Here is a 22714-nt window from a genome sequence, read left to right on the forward strand (position 1 = left end):
GAGAGACAGTGCTGCACCTACTGCAGACCTCACACCAGGCCAATGACTCAGGAGCCAAGGAATCAGCCTGTCTCACGCTTTCCTACTCCAACACGCAGGTTTGCAGTCGCAAAGTGACGTCCTGCAGAACGCCAAAGCCAAAGATGTTCATAAGTGTCTGGCATCAAATCCCAAGCAAATCAGTGTTCTTTCACAGTCCAACACTGCCAGCTTAGCAGAAGCAATCCAGAGCAGTCACATGAGACACTGACATTAACATAAGACCATACAAATCAAAAATGTACCTAGGGAAGTAACATTACATTGCCTATAAAAGTTCATAATTATAGAGATTACATAGATTTATATCTTATAATTTTATAAGATTTTATTTTTGTTTGTTTTGGGTGTTGTTGATGCTGTTGTTGACATACAGTTTTTCTACCAACTTTTCTACCAATTTCTACTACAAGACAGTCTGGGCCAGTCACTATGTCGAAGTAATAAGCCTTGAATAGAAGTCACACAGTTTTGTGTTGTTTTCTAAAGCCCCGGAGCCCATGCTCTTAGTCCGAGCAATCACGACATCTCCAAATCTACAGGGGTCCAGCACATATACTTGCCATGCAGAAACCAGTCTAGGTGTACACAGAAAACTCACGTGGAACAATCACACCAATACTCAGATACTGCCGTTATGGATAGCCATTCAAATCACCACCTCTCAAAACGCATGAAACAGGAAGGAGATGGCAAAGACGAATACACACCCAAATAAGTACAACACAGATCATCATGAAATGTGACATTCAACTTCATGAAAACTTACACTCAGAACCTTTCAGAACTCTTTCATAACATGCTAAGCAATGGTCCAAGGACACTGACATGCAGAGTTGCCGCATACCAACTAACTAGTTCCTAAGAATTAGCCAGCACTGTGAGAAGAGAAGTGCAAACCACACAGTAGCAGGGAGCCCTGAGCACTACTGTGACTTCACTTCCTTCCTGTCCATTCTTTCAGGGAATCTTTTCGTTTACTTCATCATTCATATCTATTCTTCCTTGAGAATTTCTCAATTCCTATTCCCTTTTACTGTTCCATGACCCAGCAGCACATTTCTAGTTTTATATATTTTCGTATTCTCTGGTATCATATTGATTCCAACATTACCTCCACCCCAACCCCCAACCAGTGCTCCTGTTCACTGCATATGTAAACTTCTTCAATGCATATTAGGAGTGAAGAGTACAGGGGTACAAAACCAAGCTCCAAAAACTAATTACCTACATTCCACACAATAGAAATATCAGTAGGGGTTGGGGACTTAGCTCAGTGGTAGAGCACTTGCCTAGCAAACGCAAGGCCCTGGGTTCGGTCCCCAGCTCCGAAAAAAAGAAAAAAAAAAAAGAAAGAAATATCAGTAGTCTCTTCCACTTGAGTCAGACACATCCTAAAACACTAGGGACATTTCTACTTGCACACCCACATTATATTTCTACCTGATAGTATGGCTGAATCCAATGTATTCACCAAGGCCCAAGCAAGTCCTCCCTATTGAAAGCCTTCTGTAACCAGGCATGGAGCTCACCTGTAATCACAGCACCGGGAAGGGGAAGAAGGAAGATCCAAGTAAGTTCCAGGTAGGCTATGGATGACTCTGTCTTTTTTAAAAATATAAATACAAGAGAAAGAACAAGAATAAAAAGAGGAGAAAGAGAAGGAGGAGGGAGGAAGAGAGGGAGGGAAGGAGGGGGAAATATATATATATATATATATATATATATATATATATATATATATATACACACACATATATATACATATATCTTTAATGGTAATGGTACTTTCTGTATTACTGCCTTCAATCAAACATGTATACAATGTCTACTTGGATGCCATGTGACTGAATCTCAATGCTGAAGGTGCAAAGGAGAAACAATGAAGGAGTGTAAGCAGAGAGTTGCAAGGCCACCTTTGTAATACAGACAAATCATCTAGATACAGAGGGTGGTCAACTGTGGGCAAATAAACTGAAAGGAGGGAAAGGAACACAGATCATTGTAATAACCCAAAGAACAATGATGAGAATCAAGTACGGTAGCAGTGCACACCTGAGACAATTGATTTGTTGATGGCAAGCTGAACACGATAGAGAGGAAAAGAAATGAGAACAGCTCAAAGTATTCTGGTCTTGATAGCTAGACAATGAAGCTGCCTTCAGAACAGAGACCATGAAAATCATGGGCTAAATGAAGAATCATTAAAGTAATACCATAAACCTGCCAGATATGCAGGTAAAAATGGCATGAAAACACTAAGCAATGCTTCTCAACTTGAAAATAAGAAATGCTTTCCCACTGTAGGAATGAATCCCCAGTCCAAAGACCTAACACACACATAGTACGAGTGAGATTTGAGCTTACTACATGAATACAGCAGATGACAAATGGAGTCTGTGTGAGAATGTGATCTGGCCCCTAAAATTAAAGGATAACCTACTAGAAAGTGGCAGGGGGTGTGCACATCACCATAGCATTATTCAATGTGAACTGTCACAGTCAACTGTCAGCATACCTACGAAGCATCCTATGTGTGCCATTAAGCAAAGGCTTATTATTGTGGAAGACTCAAAAGCCAAAGGCGCCTGCATTTATCAACACAACACTGACCTCTAGTGGTTCAGAGAAACTAAGAAAGGAGGAGTGCAAAGGCTGAGTAATACATGGGAAAAAGAAAAAAACAGGGTTTGGATTTTTCAACATTTTGTGATTTAAGAAATCTTTAGGTTCAACCCTTGAAATTTACTAACTCCATAACCAAGGCAAGTCTGCTTTGCTGCTCCTTCAATAGATCTGCTCCTTCAATCTTGTAACAACCAACAAATATACCTAGTAGTGCCAGCAAGATTGAACGAGAAAGTACAAATAAAAGACCTTGAACTGAAACAGAATATCCTAGCTGCCTTCCTCGAAAAATGACAGGAGCCTACGCCACTGTCCACTGTGGACGCATGAGCTTCCTAGCAATTCTCAGGTGCAGTCACTGGAGCACTTGCTGCTTCTACACACTAGAACCCCAGCAACAGCATCAGTACTGCAGCAAGCACAACGCATATCCACAAGACACTACTACCAGTCCTCAAGGCCTCATCCCTCTGGCTTTATCGGAAATCTGGGCTGCAAATCCAGAAGAAAATGAACATATATATCCTCAGGGAAGAAGACCTTCAATTGGCAACCCCGGGACTTTTCTAACGCAGTAAGAAATAACTTCACACACACACACACACACACACACACACACACACACACACACACACACACAACCTAAGAAATAACTTCACACACACACACACACACACACAACCTAAGAAATAACTTCACACACACACACACACACACACACAACCTAAGAAATAACTTCACACACACACACACACACACACACACACACAACCTAAAAGGGCAGCAACCCTCACTGAGGGCGGATAAAGATGTCCCCGATTTGCTGCTGCCAGAGCTGGTTCCACAAAGCTTCACAGGAAGCCTGACAAATTGGGGATCCAGGCCTCCTAGAACTAGACCTACACTGATTCCTATATTCTCTTTTCAGTCCAAACCTTTATTCTGGACTAACTGGATCTTACTGCTGGATGATCAATCTCTTATCGCTCCCCTCATTCCTTCAAAGAAATAAACACTAAGGTGGGATTGTTCACCTATACAGAATCTAAAGCCTAAGGAGCAGGTGATGCACACACACAAAATAGAAAAACCGAGGTCTTAAGACTTCACACACTCCCATGGAAGAACTACAAAGCAACTGCAGGTTTCAGCCAGGAGTTCCCTGCTCTTGCAGCACCTCATCTAGACATTTGGCATCTCCAATGTCACAATCAAGCAAAAAGAGGGAAAAATACAACAGTGATCAAAAGAGAGAAGAGGAATTTGCAAGACAATCACAGAAAACTACTTTCATGGACTCTGCACAGAGGTATGTTATTTATGTCTTTCCAAGGCCATTTTTTGGTTAGGATTCATGAATTACAAAGGATGCCCATCTGTATGGAAAAAAAGTATGGTTATAATGGTTTGGTACTCTTCTCTTTATACTAAGAAAGACTCACTATCTACTTTAAAAATTAGTCATTAAACATTAGAGAAAACACTAAAATGCAACGTTAATGCAGAGGGTAGGGAACAGAACGTACCTGTAATTCATGCATCTCAAAGGGATTAACAACCACAATCTAAGACAGTGCTGTGACTGGACAACAAAAAACAATAAAAATGAACAAAGGACTTGAATGAAAACTTCTCTAAACAAGCAAGTTAAAGATGCTCAAATCATTAATTATGTTGGGTTATCTTGACTAACAGCTTGATTGAATTAAGAGGTGATTAAAAGACTAGTACAGCAAACATCTAGGGGTATATCTAACAGTATTTCCAAAGATGATTAAATCCTAAGAGCTCTTCCCTAATAAATGGACTTATGCTCGATAAAGTCATCATGTAATGAAGGCGAGAAAGACGATCTGGGGTCTGGCTGAGGACCTACGTCACTGAGGCATATTCTCAGATGCTGACACTGAATAGCCTCGCCTCAGCACTGTGTTTCCTTTTTCTGCTTCCGAGATACTGCGCTGTGAGAATCTCTGCTCCTCCACTCAACTCACAATAAAGAACAGAAAACTCTAAAACCAAGAGGCAAAATGAATAATGTCTGTTTTGAATGACTCCTATCAGGCGCTATGTCACATCAGTAAGAAAAAAATGGCCAATTCGACAATCACTGAGGGAGGAAATATAAACCAAGGCTGCAAAAAGACATCATCTCGTACCCACCAGGACCATCACTTACCAAGGATAAAACCGACAAGTGCTGGCAAGAAAGGAGTAAAGTGTGGTGAGTCCTGGGTGTGACTCTGAGAAGGTGAAATGCACCCACTATGGAGAACAGCACTGCAGCTCCTCAAAATAAGGACCAGGAGAAAGGTATGAAAAAGAATTTATCAGGATCAGAGATACTTCAAAAGCTAAGAGATAAAGATGATGGTGCTATTCACAAAAGAAGTATGATATGCAAGTACAATAATGTTATACTACCTTAAAAAGTAAGGAGATCTTCTGGCATGACACAATAGCAAATTACAAGGCAACCACACAGTTCAAAGAGAATGGAGAAGCAGCAGTCCCAGAACTGAAGAATATAGCAGAAATGTTGGCTGGAAACATTTTAAACCTATGACCGCTGTGTTAAGAGCTTTAACTGAAAAGCAGGTAACAAACATGAACAGAAGTCTAAAGTAAGCAGACAGAAGAAATTTCTAAGAAATAATCAGAGAATAAATGTCAAAGATCAGAAAAATCAGGGCAAACAAGAATGCCTTTGATGGGCTCCTTAGCAGACAATAGACAAGCAGAAGACAAGGTCTCTGAGCCTGAGATAGAAGAACAAAAACTTTAAAACTAAAAAGCAAACAGATAGATAGATAGATAGATAGATAGATAGATAGATAGATAGATAGATAGATAGATAGATAGATAGATAGATAGATAGACAGACAGACAGACAAACAGACAATCAGACAATCAGAATATTCAAAAAGAAACATCAAAATCTGGGAGGCAAGAACTAAAGATAAAACCCTGTGAGAGGAATAGCTGAGGAAGAGGAGAGAAAACATGAGCAATCGAAAGGTATAACTGAGTTTCCACAGACTGACACCCCATACCAAACCCACCAAGCCCCTTGTTATTCAACAGGTCATATAAAACTAAAACCACCACACTTAAACTTCAAAAAAGTCAAAAATAAAAATTCAAGGCAGAACCCAAAGCAATCAAAACATAGTATCTATAGAGAACAAAAAAGGAACCATCACACTTGCCTGTGTAATCACAACTACAGGTTCTGTGTGTAAAATGTTACACGCAACTTTCTGTAGCAAACTGAAAAGAAATCTGAAAACAAACTGTTGCAAGAGCAATGAGCCACCAGCAATGTCCTCACGTCCTCCAGCTTCGTGGCACCTAATCATACATTCCCATAAAAATCATATATCATATCTACATACCTTACTAGACATGGCATTGAATGAAAAAATGATGTGAAAGAAAGCCATATTGTGATTTAAACACTCTGTTTCACATAAGACTTCTGTAAGAAGTCCAATGACAAGAAGAAATTCCAAGACCACATCAAAGTGAAGAACAATAATCTACGCTGCCCTCTGACAAGGGGAGAACGATGAAGAAAACCACTTTTTGGCAGAGAAAGCATGCACCATTGGGTGGCTGACTAGAAAATCCAGGACACACGTATATCCTGAGAATTACCTTGTCAATGGGACATGATCCTAGGATTCCAACAAAGTTAAGGAATATGCCATTGGCCATGTAAAGATAGGGAAACTAAAGATAGGGAATTCGATGCATAAAAAGCAACTTCTATTGGAGAAAAATGTAATAATGGCTATCTTCCACTGTATAAGCTATTGACAAATCAAGTCTACAAATACACACACACACACACACACACACACACGCGTGCACACACACATACACGCACACGCGCACACACATACAATATTATAGCTTGTAAATATGAGAAGAAAAGTGATGGAAATATAAAACTTACATCCAAATTCTAAAACAGTGTTTAGAGCAAGATTCTAGGGGTTGGGGATTTAGTTCAGTGGTAGAGCGCTTGCCTAGCGAGCGCAAGGCCCTGGGTTCAGTCCCCAGCTCCGAAAAAAAGAAAAAAGAAAGAAAAAAAAAGATTCTAATGATATCCAACTTGTACAAAAGAAATACCAATGAGAAAGCAAGGGGAACTGTTATGCTAAGCTTGACTCCCATCTCCTGAAACAGCTCAAGTAAAAAAGAAAACACTGTGAAAGATAAGAATTCCAAAGTACAGATTTGATCACATTCAAAATTCCTAGCAAAGATTCGAAAGTACAGTAGCACACACTTGTAGTGGTCATGCTTTAAAAGGAGAAGGGAGAATCATCGCATCAAAGTAAGACTTGACTTCATACATTTGTCTAAAAAAATATTAAAATTAGCTCTGGAAAAATGGTTCTGCAGTTAAGAGCACTAACTGCTCTTCCAGGGGACCTGGATTCAATTCCCAGCACCTACATGGCAGTTTGTACCTGTCTGTAACTCCAGTTTTAGGGGATCTGACACCCTCACATAGACACACATTCAGGACTTCACTCTGAGAGAGTACCTAGTACCAAGTGACACAGAACAAGACATGTCCAAAAACTCCTTCACAATCCATTATTTCCTTGTTTTATCAATGGCTTCCATTAACATTGAAGGTCTCTCCAACCAAAGCCCCATCCATTCATGGACAGCACATGCTTGCACAGAAGAATGGCATGACACAGAGATCAAATCTCTACTACCCCCAAAATTTTAGGCAGTCATGGAAAATGTAATATGATCCTCGCAACTTAGTCAGCCTATGAAAAGCCTATTAGAATGACCAAAATGAATAAAATATCTGATCCAAATTTCTGACAAAAACTGAAATTTGAAGAACAACAGCAAACATCTAGAAAAGGTGTCAGAGAACCTGGGGACCTATATGTAGTATTCACTCCTTGTAAAAATTACCATAGGAAAAGGAACAGCAAAAAGTACAGTGAGGCTGATCTGAAACGTCAGGCTTTACAAATAAGGTCTAGCTTATAAGAAAATGCATAGGGCTGCTGCCACAAATATCTCATAAAACTTAAGGGATAGACTGAAAGGTTCAATCAAAATAAAAGTCACTGAAATTTCCAGTTTGAATTGCCTGCCTATAAATGTGATTTTTAAATGTCATACTGTTAACCAGCAAAAAAAGCTAATAAAACCTGTTTTAAAAAGAAAACCAAATTATTTTGAAGTCCTCTTAGGAGTTGGGAGTGATTACAAACAGCCAAAGAGCAGCCACTGTCCGCTTTGCCTGACTGATTACTGCACATTTTCTGTTGAGATGCTTTCTGAGTCCTTTGCATGAACTCAGACAGAACTTTAAGACACTTACTGCAATATCCACTTGAATGGTGTCATATTCTTCAAAAATAATGTTACAAAAATGCAGGCTTTCCATACAAAGAAAAGAACTAAACTAATAAAATATGACAGCAAGAATGGCTTGGGGCCAGAGACCCATTTGAAACTTATAAAATCTCTCTAAGATCAGAAGGACATATGTTTTCTTCTTGCTAGGTGTAAAACTATACAGTCACACAAGCTTCTGTTTCCAGTTTTAACTTAAAGCCAGGTGTTGCACAATATGTTGAAGGCGTCTATTCATCCTCTAACTAAAACTTAATTTTGTTATCACAGCAGGTATCTAGGCTACCAAGAATGACTAAATTTACACTCAAACGTGTATACAGAATAGGGCCTGTAAATAATTTTGACTCCATAACTATCATTATGTAGTAAATAAAAGTGGAAAATAAAGGTAAGAATGGTAAGTGTCATCTAGTTAAGAATTAGTTCAGAAAAAAGAATGAGAACTTATGCAACATAAACATCAAGAAGTATTATTCAATCTATTTAAAAACTAATGTCTTGAAATTATATGGAGAAATATACTTAGGTTAACTTTTTAAAATCAAACTGATTTAAAGATCATGTGATTAAATTGTAATTAAGTAAATGTAGGCATAAGAACCTGTAAAGAATGTCTACTTCTGGCAATAGTGAACACATAGTATTTTAAAAATGAACAAAACATCAGTAGTCTTTAAGGCACCAGACAAAATTTACAAAATGGTGAAAATTCACCAGAAAGATACAAAAATACTTGTTGCGTGAGCAAAAAAGACCTGTGTGCCTTTCCGTTTTCCTTTTTCCTTTTTTTCTTTTTTTTTTTTCTTTTCTTTTTTGGTAACTTATGTATCAACATAAAGAGTGGCTAAATGCTTCTTTTGGGAACAACAAAAAAGTGGAAACCACAAAAAAACAGTTCTGGCAAACAGGAATGGACTTGTTCGAGCCCTGATTTGGGGTGAGAGGTTTGAACAACTGCACCCTCTGAAAGGGGGGAAAGCAGGCCAAGTCTGACCACAAGGGACTGACACTGAGTAGAGGTCAGGTTAAGCTGATCAGGACCTACTGCTGTATGAAGCCTACGAAAAACAAACATGAGAACTGGGGACCTATCTCAATGCTAATGCATATGTGAGACCATTCACTCAATTCCAAGAACTGCAAAACACATACAAAAATACTATTTTTCCAACAATATACACCATAATCTTAGATTTTTTTAAAGGATCCTAAACACAATTTTGAAGTGCCATTATGTTAGGATTTCAGAAAACAAGCAAACAAACAAAACCCTACCTATTCAGTCATAATCTCCAGCAGCTGGCACAAAACTTTTATATCCCTTATAACTTCCTGAATGATAAAGGCAACGGTGTCTTCTTTTACTTATTTATTCCATGTATGTGAGTACACTGTCACTGTCTTTTGATAGACCAGAAGAGGGCATCCGATCCCAGTACAGGTGGTTGTGAGCCACCATGTGATTGCTGGGAATTGAACTCAGGTCCTTAGGAAGAGTAGTCAGTGCTCTTAACCACTGAGCCATCTCTTCAGTGTCGTCTTTTATTATAGTGTACCCCTAGTTGCTGGCACGGCATGCCTTAAAATCCTTTGGATTGGAGCTTGAGACCCCATATGAACAACAATGCCAACCAACCAGAGCTTCCAGGGACTAAGCCACTACCCAAAGACTATACATGGACTAACCCTGGGCTCCAACCTCATAGGTAGCAATGAACAGCCTAGAAGAGCACCAGTGGAAGAGGAAGCCCTTGGTCCTGCCAAGACTGAACACCTAGTGAACGTGATTGTTGGGGGGAGGGCAGTAATGGAGGAAGGATGGGTTAGGGGGATGTTGGCCTGGGAATAACAATCGAAATGTAAATAAGAAATACTCAAGTTAATAAAGATAGGAAAAAAATAAAATAAAAAATCCTTTGGATTGATAAATCAGGTGTTCTGGCACACCACTGTAATCCCAGCACTTAGAAAGCTGAAACAGGATGGAGAGTTTATCTGACCAGGAAGAATCCAGGGTTATTACTATAGACTATGGAGGAGCTGGAGAGGGGACTCCTTGGATAGGAATGCTTGCAGTGCAAGCATGAGGACCTGAGTCCCAGCAACACTTCTGCAGAAACTGGCAGATTCATTTTTAAATGTATAGAGATGCAAAGTGTATTAAAGAAACAAAACAATTTTGCACAAGAGTAAAGCAAGAGTTTCTACACAACTTGATTTTGAAATTCACTGTAAAAGTCCAGAAGACTATATAGTATATGCTGTTGTGACAGACAGGCATGCAGACAGAGGAAATAAAAAAGTACAGAGGAATAACAAACGTATATAGCCAAACTTCCAAACTTACTAATAATAATTTTATACAAGAGAGCTCTAACAGATACCACATAACCAAGAATCAAGCTAGGTGACATAGGTCTTGTGTAACCTTGATGTGATGCACTAAGACACATTAGTCAATGTCCATCCTAACCATGCAAAACCTTAATCCAACATTCATAAACGCTTCACACAAATCCAAACTGTGGGTTCTTCAAAACAATGGATTGGTATCAGGGTCACAGAAGAAAGGAAAGACTGAGGGACAGACTCTGATTGGAGGAGCCTATACAACTATGACAACTACATGTATCACTGGGTCCTCAACTGGATTCTGGAATATAAAATCAATATCCATGGCAAAGCTGAGAAAATCTAAATAATTTCTATAAAAATTAATCTCCCAAATTTTACAAATGCCAATGTTCCCTAGTTCCTGAGGAAGAAAAGAAACATGCAAAACAACTACATTATTCTTGTGACTCTCGTGTAATTTTCAAATTATGGTCAACTCTTTTTCATGACACCACCTAGGTGATCGGCTGTGTCAAGATGAAGCTGTGTATCACTTCCCTGGCAACTGGATATCAAAACTGGATTGATGTTAATGATGAACACAAGCTTCATTATTTTCTATGAGAAACGCATGGCCACAGAAGTAGCAGCTGATATTCTGGGTGAAGAGTGGAAGGGCTATGTTGTCTGAATCAACAGCAGGAATGTGCAAGGATGATATTCTGGAGGATGTTATGGAGGTGGGATGGCAGACAAGGCTTCCCCATGAAGTGAGGTACCTTCAGAGCCATGCCCGGGGACCCCTGCTGCTGAGCAAAGGGCACCCTTTATCAAGAAGAACTGCAGAGATTAAGCCCAAGACTGTCTGCAGATGCACTGTGTCTGTCCATCTGCATTTTCTTGACACAGTCACTGCAAAAGGCGAAGAGTATTCGTAGACTGATGGATCCCTGCATAGGTGGGGCCCAGAAGGGTTAGCAGAGTCCAGGAGGCTTCTTTATCTCTGTATCTGCCCCTGCATCATCAGAAAGCCCTTGAACAGAGAAGGTAAACCCAGACCTAAGATTCATGCACCCTGATACTCCGTGTGCCCTGCAACACAAACATTGATATACTGCTCTGAAGAACCAATGCACTAAGAAAACCAAGGAGAAGGCTGCAGAAAAGGCTAGACTTTTTGGCCAAGAGACTGAAGGATGCCAAAGAAAAATGCAAGGAACAGATTCCAAAAAGATGTGGGATGTCCTCACTGAGAGCTTCTACTTCTAAATCTGAGACCAATCAAAAATAAGTCTTTAAGAGGAACAAATAAATGATTAAGTCTTGAAAACAATAAAACTATATCCAAAAATTCAAGGGAAAGAAAACAACAATAAAAGATCAGCAATGCATAAAAATAGAGAGATTGGATCACTGTATCCACTGTATTAATAGTAAGACTATAAATGGTACATAATGAACAAGTAACACGATAAACACCACTTACCATATGACCAGGAAGAGCACTTTCACTTACTTACTAAGCCAGTTACACACACACAAATACATAGTAATGAGTTTTGTGCACAATAGAAAAAAACTGGAAAAACTAAACATTCATCAATTGCTAACTAGATACAGAAATCATAGAGAAACTACAAAATGAACACAGCAGAATGGGGAACTACTGATATAGATATAGATATAGATATAGATAGAGATAGAGATAGAGATAGAGATAGAGATAGAGATAGAGATAGAGATATATGAATGAACCCCTAAGCATTTATGCCAAATGAAGGAAACCAGGCAGGCACGTATACACACACACACACACACACACACACACACACACACACACACACAGAGAGAGAGAGAGAGAGAGAGAGAGAGAGAGAGAGAGAGAGAGAGAGAACACAAATATAACCAAAGAACATTAGGAATAAATCTAAAACCACAACACTTGATAAGTTAAATAAACAGAGAAATTCTCCCAGAGATACAATCCATCAAGATTAATTTACAGAAAATAGTTAAATTGGCAATGTTCATATCTAACTGAAACAGTTGAATCAAAATTGATAACCTCCAACATCACAACATAGCAGCCCACTGGGTTCAACTAAAGAGGATATAATAGAACTGTCTACAATCTTTTTGAAGAAAAAGAATCAGTACTGTGACTGCTTTCTACCTCATTCTATGAAGTCATCATTATTATCATAATGTCAAAAAAGGAAACATACAACATTCTCTAATGAAACTGATGTAAAAATATTCAAAAAATGTAAACCTAATAATATGTATCAAATGAATTATACAACACAATAAATGAGGCTTATTCCAAGTATAGAAGGCTGGTTTGACATTCAAAAACCAATGAAAGTTGTTACATCAACAGGTGTTCAACATGTGAGCATTACAAAGAGATGCAAGGCACGCATTTAACAAAACTAACCCCTCAACATTAACCAGTGCAGTGACTAAAAGAAGATGGTAACTCACTAAAATAATGAAGAGCATCCTTCGAGAACCTACAGCACATCACACTTACAGTGAAAACCAGGCACGTCCAACCTAAGATAGAGATGAAGACAAGGAGGTTACCACTCACCACTCTCACACAATAGAAATCAATATATAAAAATCAGCTCCTTTAATGATACTGCTATTAAACATAGGGAATCTGAAGTTTAAAACTTACAGAAATCAGTGAGAAATTTTCTCAAAAAGCTAAAAATAGTTTTCTTTTTAAAAGTTTAATTTTAAGTGTTCATTACTGTGTGGTTCAGTTACACCACTGCTGACTATACACTCTCCAGAGTTCATATCCTGCTCTAGAAAACCTGTTCATCCGTGTTCACTGCTGCTCTATTCACAATAGCTAGGAGATTGAATCATCTCAGATGTCCACCAACTAATAAATGCATGGTGAAAATGTGCTACATATACACAATAAAATTTTTGTCAGCTATAAAAAATGAAATCCTGAAATTTTCAGGAAAAGAGGCAGAACTAGAAAATAATCGACCCTGGCCCAGAAAGATAAATACTGGATGAGTTATCTCATATGGGAATGTTAGCTTTGAATTTTTAAATTTGTATGTCTAATTTGGAGTATCTGTGTAAGTCAGGAAGTCTGAAAGGGCCCATGAGATGGGGACCAGTCTTAAATAGTAAAAGAATAATAAAGCACACATAATATAAAAATTGGGGAGAAGGGTGCTGAAAAGCAGGAGGGATAGGGTAAAACAAGCAAAAAGCCTCCCATGAAAGATATCAAGAAAACTATAAATAAATGGAGAGATATTTCAAGTTTATTCAGTGAACAATGACACGTTGATCTCAACACTTCCATGGAAAGGAAAAAAGGCATGTAATTGTCAACAAAATAAAGAAGAGGGAGAGAAAGACAAGGAGTGAGAAGGATGCTCAGCTTCAAGGCTTGCTATAAAGTCATAATAATCAAGTCAATATGGGATGGAGGGATCAATCAACAGACAGAAGACAGACAGACAGGAATCTATAATCAGACCCTACACATTCAAGCAACTAATCTTTGAAGGAAAATTAAGATAATTCAATAGAAAAAGGAGAGTAATTCCAGCAGTGTTTATTACTAGACAGCTACACACAATAAAATGTGTCAATATAAAACTTAATGTCATTCACAAAAAAAAATCAACTTAAGTGGATTACAAGCCTATATATATATACACATATATATACATACATATATACATATATATGTATATATATATATATATGAAACCAGATTTTGAAAGATAATAAAGAAAATCTGGGTACCCTTGAATTCAGTACCAATTTCTAGGCCTACCACAAAAAAGCATGATCTTTCAAAAGAAAAAAAAAAGGTGAAAAGAAAAAGAAAAAAAGTACTAGATTGGAATTTATTAAAATCATTAAAATTCTTTAAATGACACCATTAAGAGAATTAAAAGACAACCTACACCCTGGACGGTAGAATGAAACAGTGTAAAGGAACAGTGCCCTTACAAAATGGACAGAAGACCTGAGTAAACATTGCATGAGAGGAGATAAATAGCAAGTAAGGGAAGAAGACAGGACCGAGAGTAGTTATGGAATCACTAGTTAAAACAGAAAGGAGGCCCACTCCAAACCTGTATGACTGAAATCCAAAAAGCCAGTGATGGCAGCAAAGTGCTGCTGCTGCTGTAATGCCAGGAGCTGGTGCACTGTAGGTGTGTGTTTGACTCCATAGAGCCACGTGTGAGAAGTCGGGCAGTCGTCTAAAAGCTAAATACGGCCCAATTGTATTCAACAATTGTGCTGTAGTGGTTTCAGTGGACATGGTGCCCACAGACTCATATGTTTGAATGCTTGGCCCATAGTGAAGGACACTATTAGGAGATGTGGCCTTGTTGGAGCAAGTGTGTCACTGTAGAGGTGAGCTTTGAGGTCACACGTGCTCAAGCTATGCCCAGAGTAAGACTATGCTGCTTGCAGATTAAGATGTAGAACTCTCAGCTCCTTCTCCAGCACCATAACTATCTGAATGCTAACATGTTTCCTGCCATGATGGTAATGGACTTACTTAAAACTGTAAGTGAGCCTTAATTAAAATGTTTTCCTTTAGAACTGTCATGGCCATAGTGTCTCTTCACAGCAGTGAAACCCTAAGACAAATGCTATGAAGCTTTTACTAAAAGGATTTGGAAATATGAATCCATACAAAACACCTGTGCACAAATGTCTACAGCCCCTGTAATATTTCCTGCCAAAACTCCAAAGCAACAAAAATGATGGACAGACTATGGAACATTCATTAAATAAACTATTACTCAAAATAAAAGCAAACAAATGAACAAATACAGAGGAGTCATACATGCACACTGCTGAGTGGGGCCACTATGAAAGGCTTCACACTGTATGACAATCTGGAAGAGGCAAAGCAACAGAGACCAAGTAAGTACACTGGTTACTGAAGGTTCTGAGCATGCACGGGTAAAGAACATGGGACTGCAGTAACTGGAACTGTTCCTCATAGTGCTACAATGATAGATAGGCATGTGGCTATCACTGAGCAGGTCAACATTCACAGTTCTGGACTACACAAGGGACATTCTAACTTCAATACTTGACTACCCGTTGTGTGTGTGTGTGTGTGTGTGTGTGTGTGTGTGTGTGTGTGTGTGTGTGTGTGTGTGTGTTTGACACTACACTAAAGGAGGGCTGCGTGCAACAGGCTAACATGTGTTCAACATGCCTGAAGTCCTGGATTTGATACACACACATGCACACACACACACATACACACACACACACACACACACACACACACACAAGAGGGTGGGGAAGGAGGGGAGGCAGGAGAAATTATGACTAGAGAATAGAGGGGCATATGGAAACTGCAGATGATGATGTAAGCAAGTGCTAGGTCAATTTTGTAAGCAAAAGCAGGCCAGTGGAATGACCTGTACTAACAAAAGCTACTAATAGTAAAGAACTAAAGAACTCTAAAGCTATTTTTTAATGAAGCTAAAATTTGATAAAAGAAAGTATATCCGAAACAAATAACTTATACTGTTTTTATTTTGAAGTATAAGACTATGGCCTGAGGAAGAAGTCAAAAGGACAATCAAGAAGAATAAAACTAAGGAAACTAAACTTAGAAAATTCTAGAACAAGAGTAGAGTTTTTAAAGTTTATAACTATTAATTACATTAAGTGAGCCCCGCACTTCATCCTCCAAAATAGGAAAGGGAGAGTGATTACCTGGAGAAAAGCTGAGGACAAAGGTAATCTGAGATAGCTATTCTTAATGACCTACATCTCTCATAAGTTCTACTGAAAGGCAGGCGGGGGGTAAGTGGGGAGGGGAGGGAGGAACAGGAGGAAAATTTGAACCATCATGACCACAGTAGAGAAAGGAGGCTGACAGTGTCACTTGTCCTGAAAGGAAGCTGATGTTCAGTGAATGACCATTACTGCCGTAGATCTCACTGCTTGTGCTCTTCCCCCCACTTAGGGGAAAGTAATGACGAGAGAGGAGTTAACAGATACCTTTTCCCACCAAAGTCAACAGATCAACTATGCTGACAATTCCATACTCGCACACCTATAAATTAATCAAAATCTTACCAAATCCCTTCCTTGCTTCAGAACCCTTTTGGTTACATAGCATAGCAATCTAACTGGAGCCCAAGTCCCCACTAACACCTTACAAGCTCACAGCAAAGTGTGCTTTAGCTCATGAAGGCAACATGCCACTCCTGCTGTCTCTAGCATTCACTCTGCTCACACAGCCAAGATCCATCAGAGGAAAGAGAGATGAAGGCCGGATTCCCAAGCAACAGCCTGTCTGTTGAAACTCAACAGTAGCATTTGGTAAAATTAAGCTTGTCTCATCCTTACTCAATATCCTTGATTCTAAACTAAATTAATCAGAGCCATCAATGTATCAAAGTGACAGCTCATGGGAGATGGGACATGCATGTCTCATACTGAGACTATGACTTTAACCTGGAAGAGAATGAGGAAAGACTGGGGAATGAGGTGAGGAAGAAGGAAGAAAGGGGGAAGGGAGAAAAGAAAGGAGGTGACAGGGTTAACTTGTGTATGGATAGATTTTTTTTTTAAGTACTTTTCTTTTCCACAGGGGAATATCAATAGCCTTTTAAGCACTCTCGCATTGAAATGTGTATTCTGACAGTCATGTCAGAGCCTGGATAAAAGCCTTTTCATGGAAATCATTAAAAAGAAAAGATCCAGACAAGAGGCCTGTTCTTGTCCAGGAATGACAGGAAAAGAATAGCGTCAGCTTTAAAGGACGGAAGTACCTTTCATACTGAGGGCAGATGAGACAACTGCCCTCACCGCTTCCCACACCCGGCACCTACATTTTCAACCAGCTGCTGTCTAAATACCTTCCAAATAGCACAGGAGGACGAGAATGCTGGCAAGAACAATCATTTGTGTGTCAGAGCAAAGGGAATAAAGGGGCCCCAGAAGGATTCCATCAGAGCTGCCCTCCTGGGCCCTCTACTCCCCGCGTGTTAACCCAAGGTCTCTCAGCTCTGGGCTCTAAACTGCTGAATCATTTCATCAGGCGCTGGTACCTATCTGCTGGTGAGAAATAAGTCATTCCTCCTCCTGGCCTCGGTCATCATTGCCTTACTTCCCACTGCTAAATGCTCTGCTGGTCACCATCAGGCACTGAGGCAGTGGCTGACTCTCCCTAGAAAACTGGAAGGTGAGCCAGCCAGCCTGGAAGGTCACTTTATATTTTGGCTCAAACTCTAGGCTCTCTGCAAAAGATGTTTTTTGTTCCTGAAAGACCACAGAGATATTGATATTTCCCTTCCTCGAGTTAACAACTTTTCAAGATCGCCCCACATGCCACATTTCCAACATGCGCCCTGTGTTATTTAGTACCAGGCCTAATCTGTTTGAATGCCTTTCACTTACATATCCCATCAAAATCATTTCCAACGACTACTAACTGTACCAAGAAGAAAACTTATATTGATTAGTCCCTGGTCCCTTGAAACTGATGAAAACTGCTGTCACAATGGCCTTCTGAGACTCCCCAAATGACTTCTTGGCTTTAACCACCTTAGGAAGAAGGTTAAGACAAAATCCAAAGTTGGTGCCAATGAAATAAATCTGAGAGCTTGGAGGTTCTCCCTGAACGCTGGTGTTCATAGTCTCAACCCCACGACAAAAACATAACAAACTGTGACTAAACCGTGGTTTCAGATCCTCAAAGACACAAAAACTTTCCTCTTCAATCTTAAAATTAGGGAAATCGGTGAATCCTTGAGCATATTCAGAACACTGCAAAAACTGAATTCCATCACAATGACAGTGACATCAACTATGCCTCAGCTTTGTACCCCGGCATAGTAAACTGCAATATTAACACCTAAGCCTATCTGTAAGGGAGATACTTCGCTATTTTCACTTTAGAGAGAGAGAAATTAGCATATAAAGATTACCACAGGCTACAAATCCCAGAGCCATAGAATGAAGGTCTAAACGAAAAGCAGTGAGCGTGGCTACACTCCATCTGCACAATTACACTTCCACGAACTGACACGCCCCTCCTGCTGATCAGATCCAGGCCATCCAATATTAAACGACTGAATTCTGGCATGTGCACCGGGGGAGACTTGACTTGGGCTGGTGTGTGTGTGTGTGTGTGTGTGTGTGTGTGTGTGTGTGTGTGTGTGTATGCATGCATGTGCGTTGAGAATAGATTCTATAGATTTTACTGTGTTGTCTAGCCTGGTCTCAAAGTCCTGCGATCAAATACTCTTTCAACCTCAGCTTCCCAAGTGCCAGGACTACAGGTGTATATGGAAAACTGGAAGAAATAATTTGAAACAATCTTGGATAGGTGTCCCTAGATAATACATTTCCTACAAAGGCCACCTTTACATAAATTATTCAGAGTCAATTATTAATCTACTCACCCCTTCCCATTTCTGAGACAAACCATTAAAACAGAAAGCTCTCTTACTTAATTATTCAATAATAAACATAAAATTCAAGCATATTTTATACACCAACGAATCTCATAAAATCTGAAAGTAAAACACTACTTGTAAAGGTTACAGTTAACTCCCGTTTACACAAAGGAACACTAAACATTCTGGAGATTTCACAACTTTCAGACATATCTCTGCCAATTTTTATTTGCTTAACTGTCCTCTTAGTCTTAAGAAAAAGCATTTTATAAATTTGTGCTAAAATCATAACAACGTGTACAAAGGGAGTCAAACAGCCTTTCTTGCATTTTAAGATCAGAGAACATCCAGGATAAGAAACTTTGCTCTTCCTTTGTTTGCTGAGTAAGAAAAGCACTCATGTGGCATCGGAGCAAAGACAGACCACCCAACATATGTATGGACTGCTTCGTACTCAGAGTAAATGACTCTCAGGAAGGCTGGTTCACGTCTTCCAACAGAATCCTTCCAGGGCTATAGCTATGGTGGGAGAGCTCCTGCCTAATACCTGCAAGGACTGCAACTCGATATGCAACACTTCTCAATCAACCAATCGATGTGAAAATACACAAGTAAATGTCTACTCTGGTTCTCAGGAAAAGATATGAGGAGAAGTTATTATAATGGATTTTAGTTTCATAATTATATGTTACCTTAATTCAACATCACTGAAGATTACAATCTTGGTACTTATGACCTATACTGAAAATATCAATAAGAAGTCATAATCCATATTACCTTATTTGAAATTAGATAAAACAATTACCAAAAAAATCATCTGAAAACTAAAACCACAAAATTTTATTTATCATACATGTACTGCCCTCTACAGGCCATAAGTGAGATTAATCCAAGAGCAAAAGATAGGTACCTCAGGTTTTCATATTCTGCATTAATGCAACCTATTTCCAGACATGCCAATGATGATTACTGTCATTCTCAGCCAAAAGAAAATCAAACAGGGATGGCAAGATGGCAGAGACAGGAATCAGAAATCACTGGCCCAAATAATGAAAAGAAGTCTTCCCTCTTCAGTTTTCCATCACTTCCTGCTACAATTAACCTCATCTCTGCTCAAAATCATCATAGGTACAAATAAGTATTAAGAATAACAATGTAAATAGTAATCTTTTAAAAATCTGATAGTATTACAACAACATCAGAAAATGCCAGAGCCTTACAGATACAGATGAGGATGCTTGCAGCTAAACCATTGTTCTGAGCACGGGAACCCAGATGAAGGAGTTAGAGGAAGGACTGAAGGAGCTGAAGGGGTTTGCAACCCCATAGGAAGAACAACAATACCAACCAACCAGAACCCCGAGAGTTCACAGAGACTAAACCACCAACCAAAGAGTACACATGGAGGAACCCATGGCCCCAGCTGCACATGTAGAAGAGGATGGCATTGCCTGGCATCAATAGGAGAAACCTTTGGGAAGGCTCGATTCCCAGTGTAGGGGAATGCCAGGGCTGTGAGGTGGGAGTGGGTGGGTGAGCATCCTCAGAGAAGCAGGGGGAGAGGGGATGAGATAGGGGAGAGGTATAACCAGGAAAAAGGATAGCATTTGAAATGTAAATACATAAAATATCCAGTTAAAAAAAAAGAAAATGAATGCTTAACAGGAGACAAAGTGGAGCTTCCCAAAATTAAACCATCAAAATCCTACTCAGGACATTTAAAACGTAATGACTGTGCATGAGTTGCTAGTGTAATATACTACCTGGCTCTGCTCACAAAGAGGGACTAGAAGCAATGAGCTCCCCCACCAGACAGATCTTGGGTTCTAAATATTTTCCAATAATATAGATGCCAGTGCCATATAGGATAGAAAATGGCTGTTTCCTAGGCTGGGACAGGAGAACCAACAGGCATGCGTGGAGTGTTTAATGGTGTCAGAAACTGAGAAAAATAGCTCAAAAAACACAAAGAAAAATGTCCTAGTTAGGTTTCTATTGCAAGGATAAAACACCCATCAAAAGCAACCTGGTTAGAAAAGGGATTTTTTTAGCTTATGGGTTACCATCCACTAGCAAAGAAATCCCTTGGCAGGACTGCAACGCAGAATCATGATCCAGAAACTACAAACCAGTATTGCTTACTGGCGTGCTATCAATGGTTTGGTTGATGTAATTTCTTATACTACCCAGATCCAACTACCAAGGGCCAGTACTGCCCACATGGTGCTACACACAGAGAGAAAGAGACACAGGCACGCACGCACACACTCTCACGCACACTCACACACAGCAAAAACTCAGATACATTAAAACGTAAGTCCTTTTTCAAGATGTTTAATACAGAATGTGGTGTCCTGGTAACCTCCTGGGGTCGTGGGGAGAAAGCAGAAACATGATGAAGATGAGACGAAGGAGAAGGAAGGGCTCACAGCCACTGACGTCTATCTGGGCAGTCAGGCAAAGACTTCAAGTTCTTGTTTTACCTTTTAGTATGTCATTTATTGAAAAATACAAATATTAAGCTACTTCTAATAGTTCCTCTGTAATGATGATACTGTTGTTTTTAATAAATATGTGAACTTATACATCATCTTGAAAAGAATTAAAGTGGCAATAATTATTAAACTGCTAATCATCTCATTCTGAGTGTACATTAATCATGTACATTTGTTCACTGTGACTTTTAGAGTACTCCATGTTTTCCAAAGTAAAAATATATTACTTTTATAATCAAACAGAAAAATTAGTTCCACAAAATTAAAAATACAAAAATAAATGAACGAAAAGCAAATGTTTGGAAATCTTATGTTCTTATTGTTTGGAATTGATTTTAATAAACAGACATGGTTATAATTTCAAAACAGCAACAATAATGTACAGCCTTTTGGTCGCTTTAGGAAAATAGAAGACTACTGAGATGGTCACTGTCTTCCTAGTCTAAGAGCCTCATCAAAGACAAAAAGATGTAGGGAACAAAATATTCCAAATATCCATCAGTGAAAAGACATGTAGAAAATGTTCTCATCTTTTACCTCTGTTGATGACAAACCAAAAACATGAGGCAAAACCTATATGGGGGGAAAAGACAATTAACTGTCTACAGATGTTACCTGACATGATCTGCTTCCCAAAGGTCAGCAGACAGGTAGGCCACTCTCAGGAGACGAAGGTGAAGCTAAGGCCCTGCCTTAGCAGCAGCATAGCTACTCTCACATCTGGGGAAGGACTAAAATCACACCACAACAGAGAGGGCTGTTACTTTAGAAAAAGAAAGTAAAGTGTGAGCACTGAGAGGGAAACATGCAAATGTAATGCCTACTCTGGGTAAAATGTAAAAACGGCCTCCACCACAGTCTACTGCTAAACATACAGACAGCATTGATCTCACATACTTTCTGGAGGTTTAACAAGCATTTCCATTTTCACAGTTGCTGACTCTGCCATCGGTGCCCATAATTTCAATCTGTGCTGCCACAAAACCATCATCATTAAGCTGAAAGATGAAATTTCTCAACTTATTAAAAGGGAAATAAATATATGTGAATTTGCCAAAATCTATGGCAGGAGTAAATCTTCACCGTTAACTCAGGAGGAAGAAAAATGGCATGTAATACACGTGTGGTCAAGGACAATTGCAAAAGCTATGGCCAACAGAACAGAAGGTGGTAAGGGTAAGGACATCATTACAGGGCATCCCTTGGTATGCCCGCTACATCTGATCATGTCATGAGAAGGCTGAGAATCAAGAGATTTTGAGTTATGTGAGTGCCCCACTCACATAACTTTTATAGAAAAAGGTGTCGTGGTTATTCTGATTATGATATTGTTGCTGCTGTTCATCTTAATCAGTTGCTCACTTATTTATCTTTAGTTTTTCTAAGACT

General features: G+C 39.3%; 1 protein-coding gene across 3 annotated transcripts in view; it reads right to left on the bottom strand.

Moving 5' to 3' along the window:
• The window catches only part of Exoc6b (exocyst complex component 6B), a 455447-nt gene that overhangs the window by 302277 nt on the left and 130456 nt on the right, over positions 1-22714 (bottom strand). The window contains exon 1 of one of the 3 annotated variants that reach the window (XM_063286527.1): positions 12886-12958. Within the exon in view, the coding sequence (XP_063142597.1) occupies positions 12886-12903 (18 nt within the window). The 5' untranslated portion in view covers positions 12904-12958. 3 annotated transcript variants of the gene reach the window in all.

Source organism: Rattus norvegicus, chromosome 4 (genome assembly GCF_036323735.1).
Source record: "Rattus norvegicus strain BN/NHsdMcwi chromosome 4, GRCr8, whole genome shotgun sequence".
Lineage (NCBI taxonomy): Eukaryota > Metazoa > Chordata > Mammalia > Rodentia > Muridae > Rattus > Rattus norvegicus.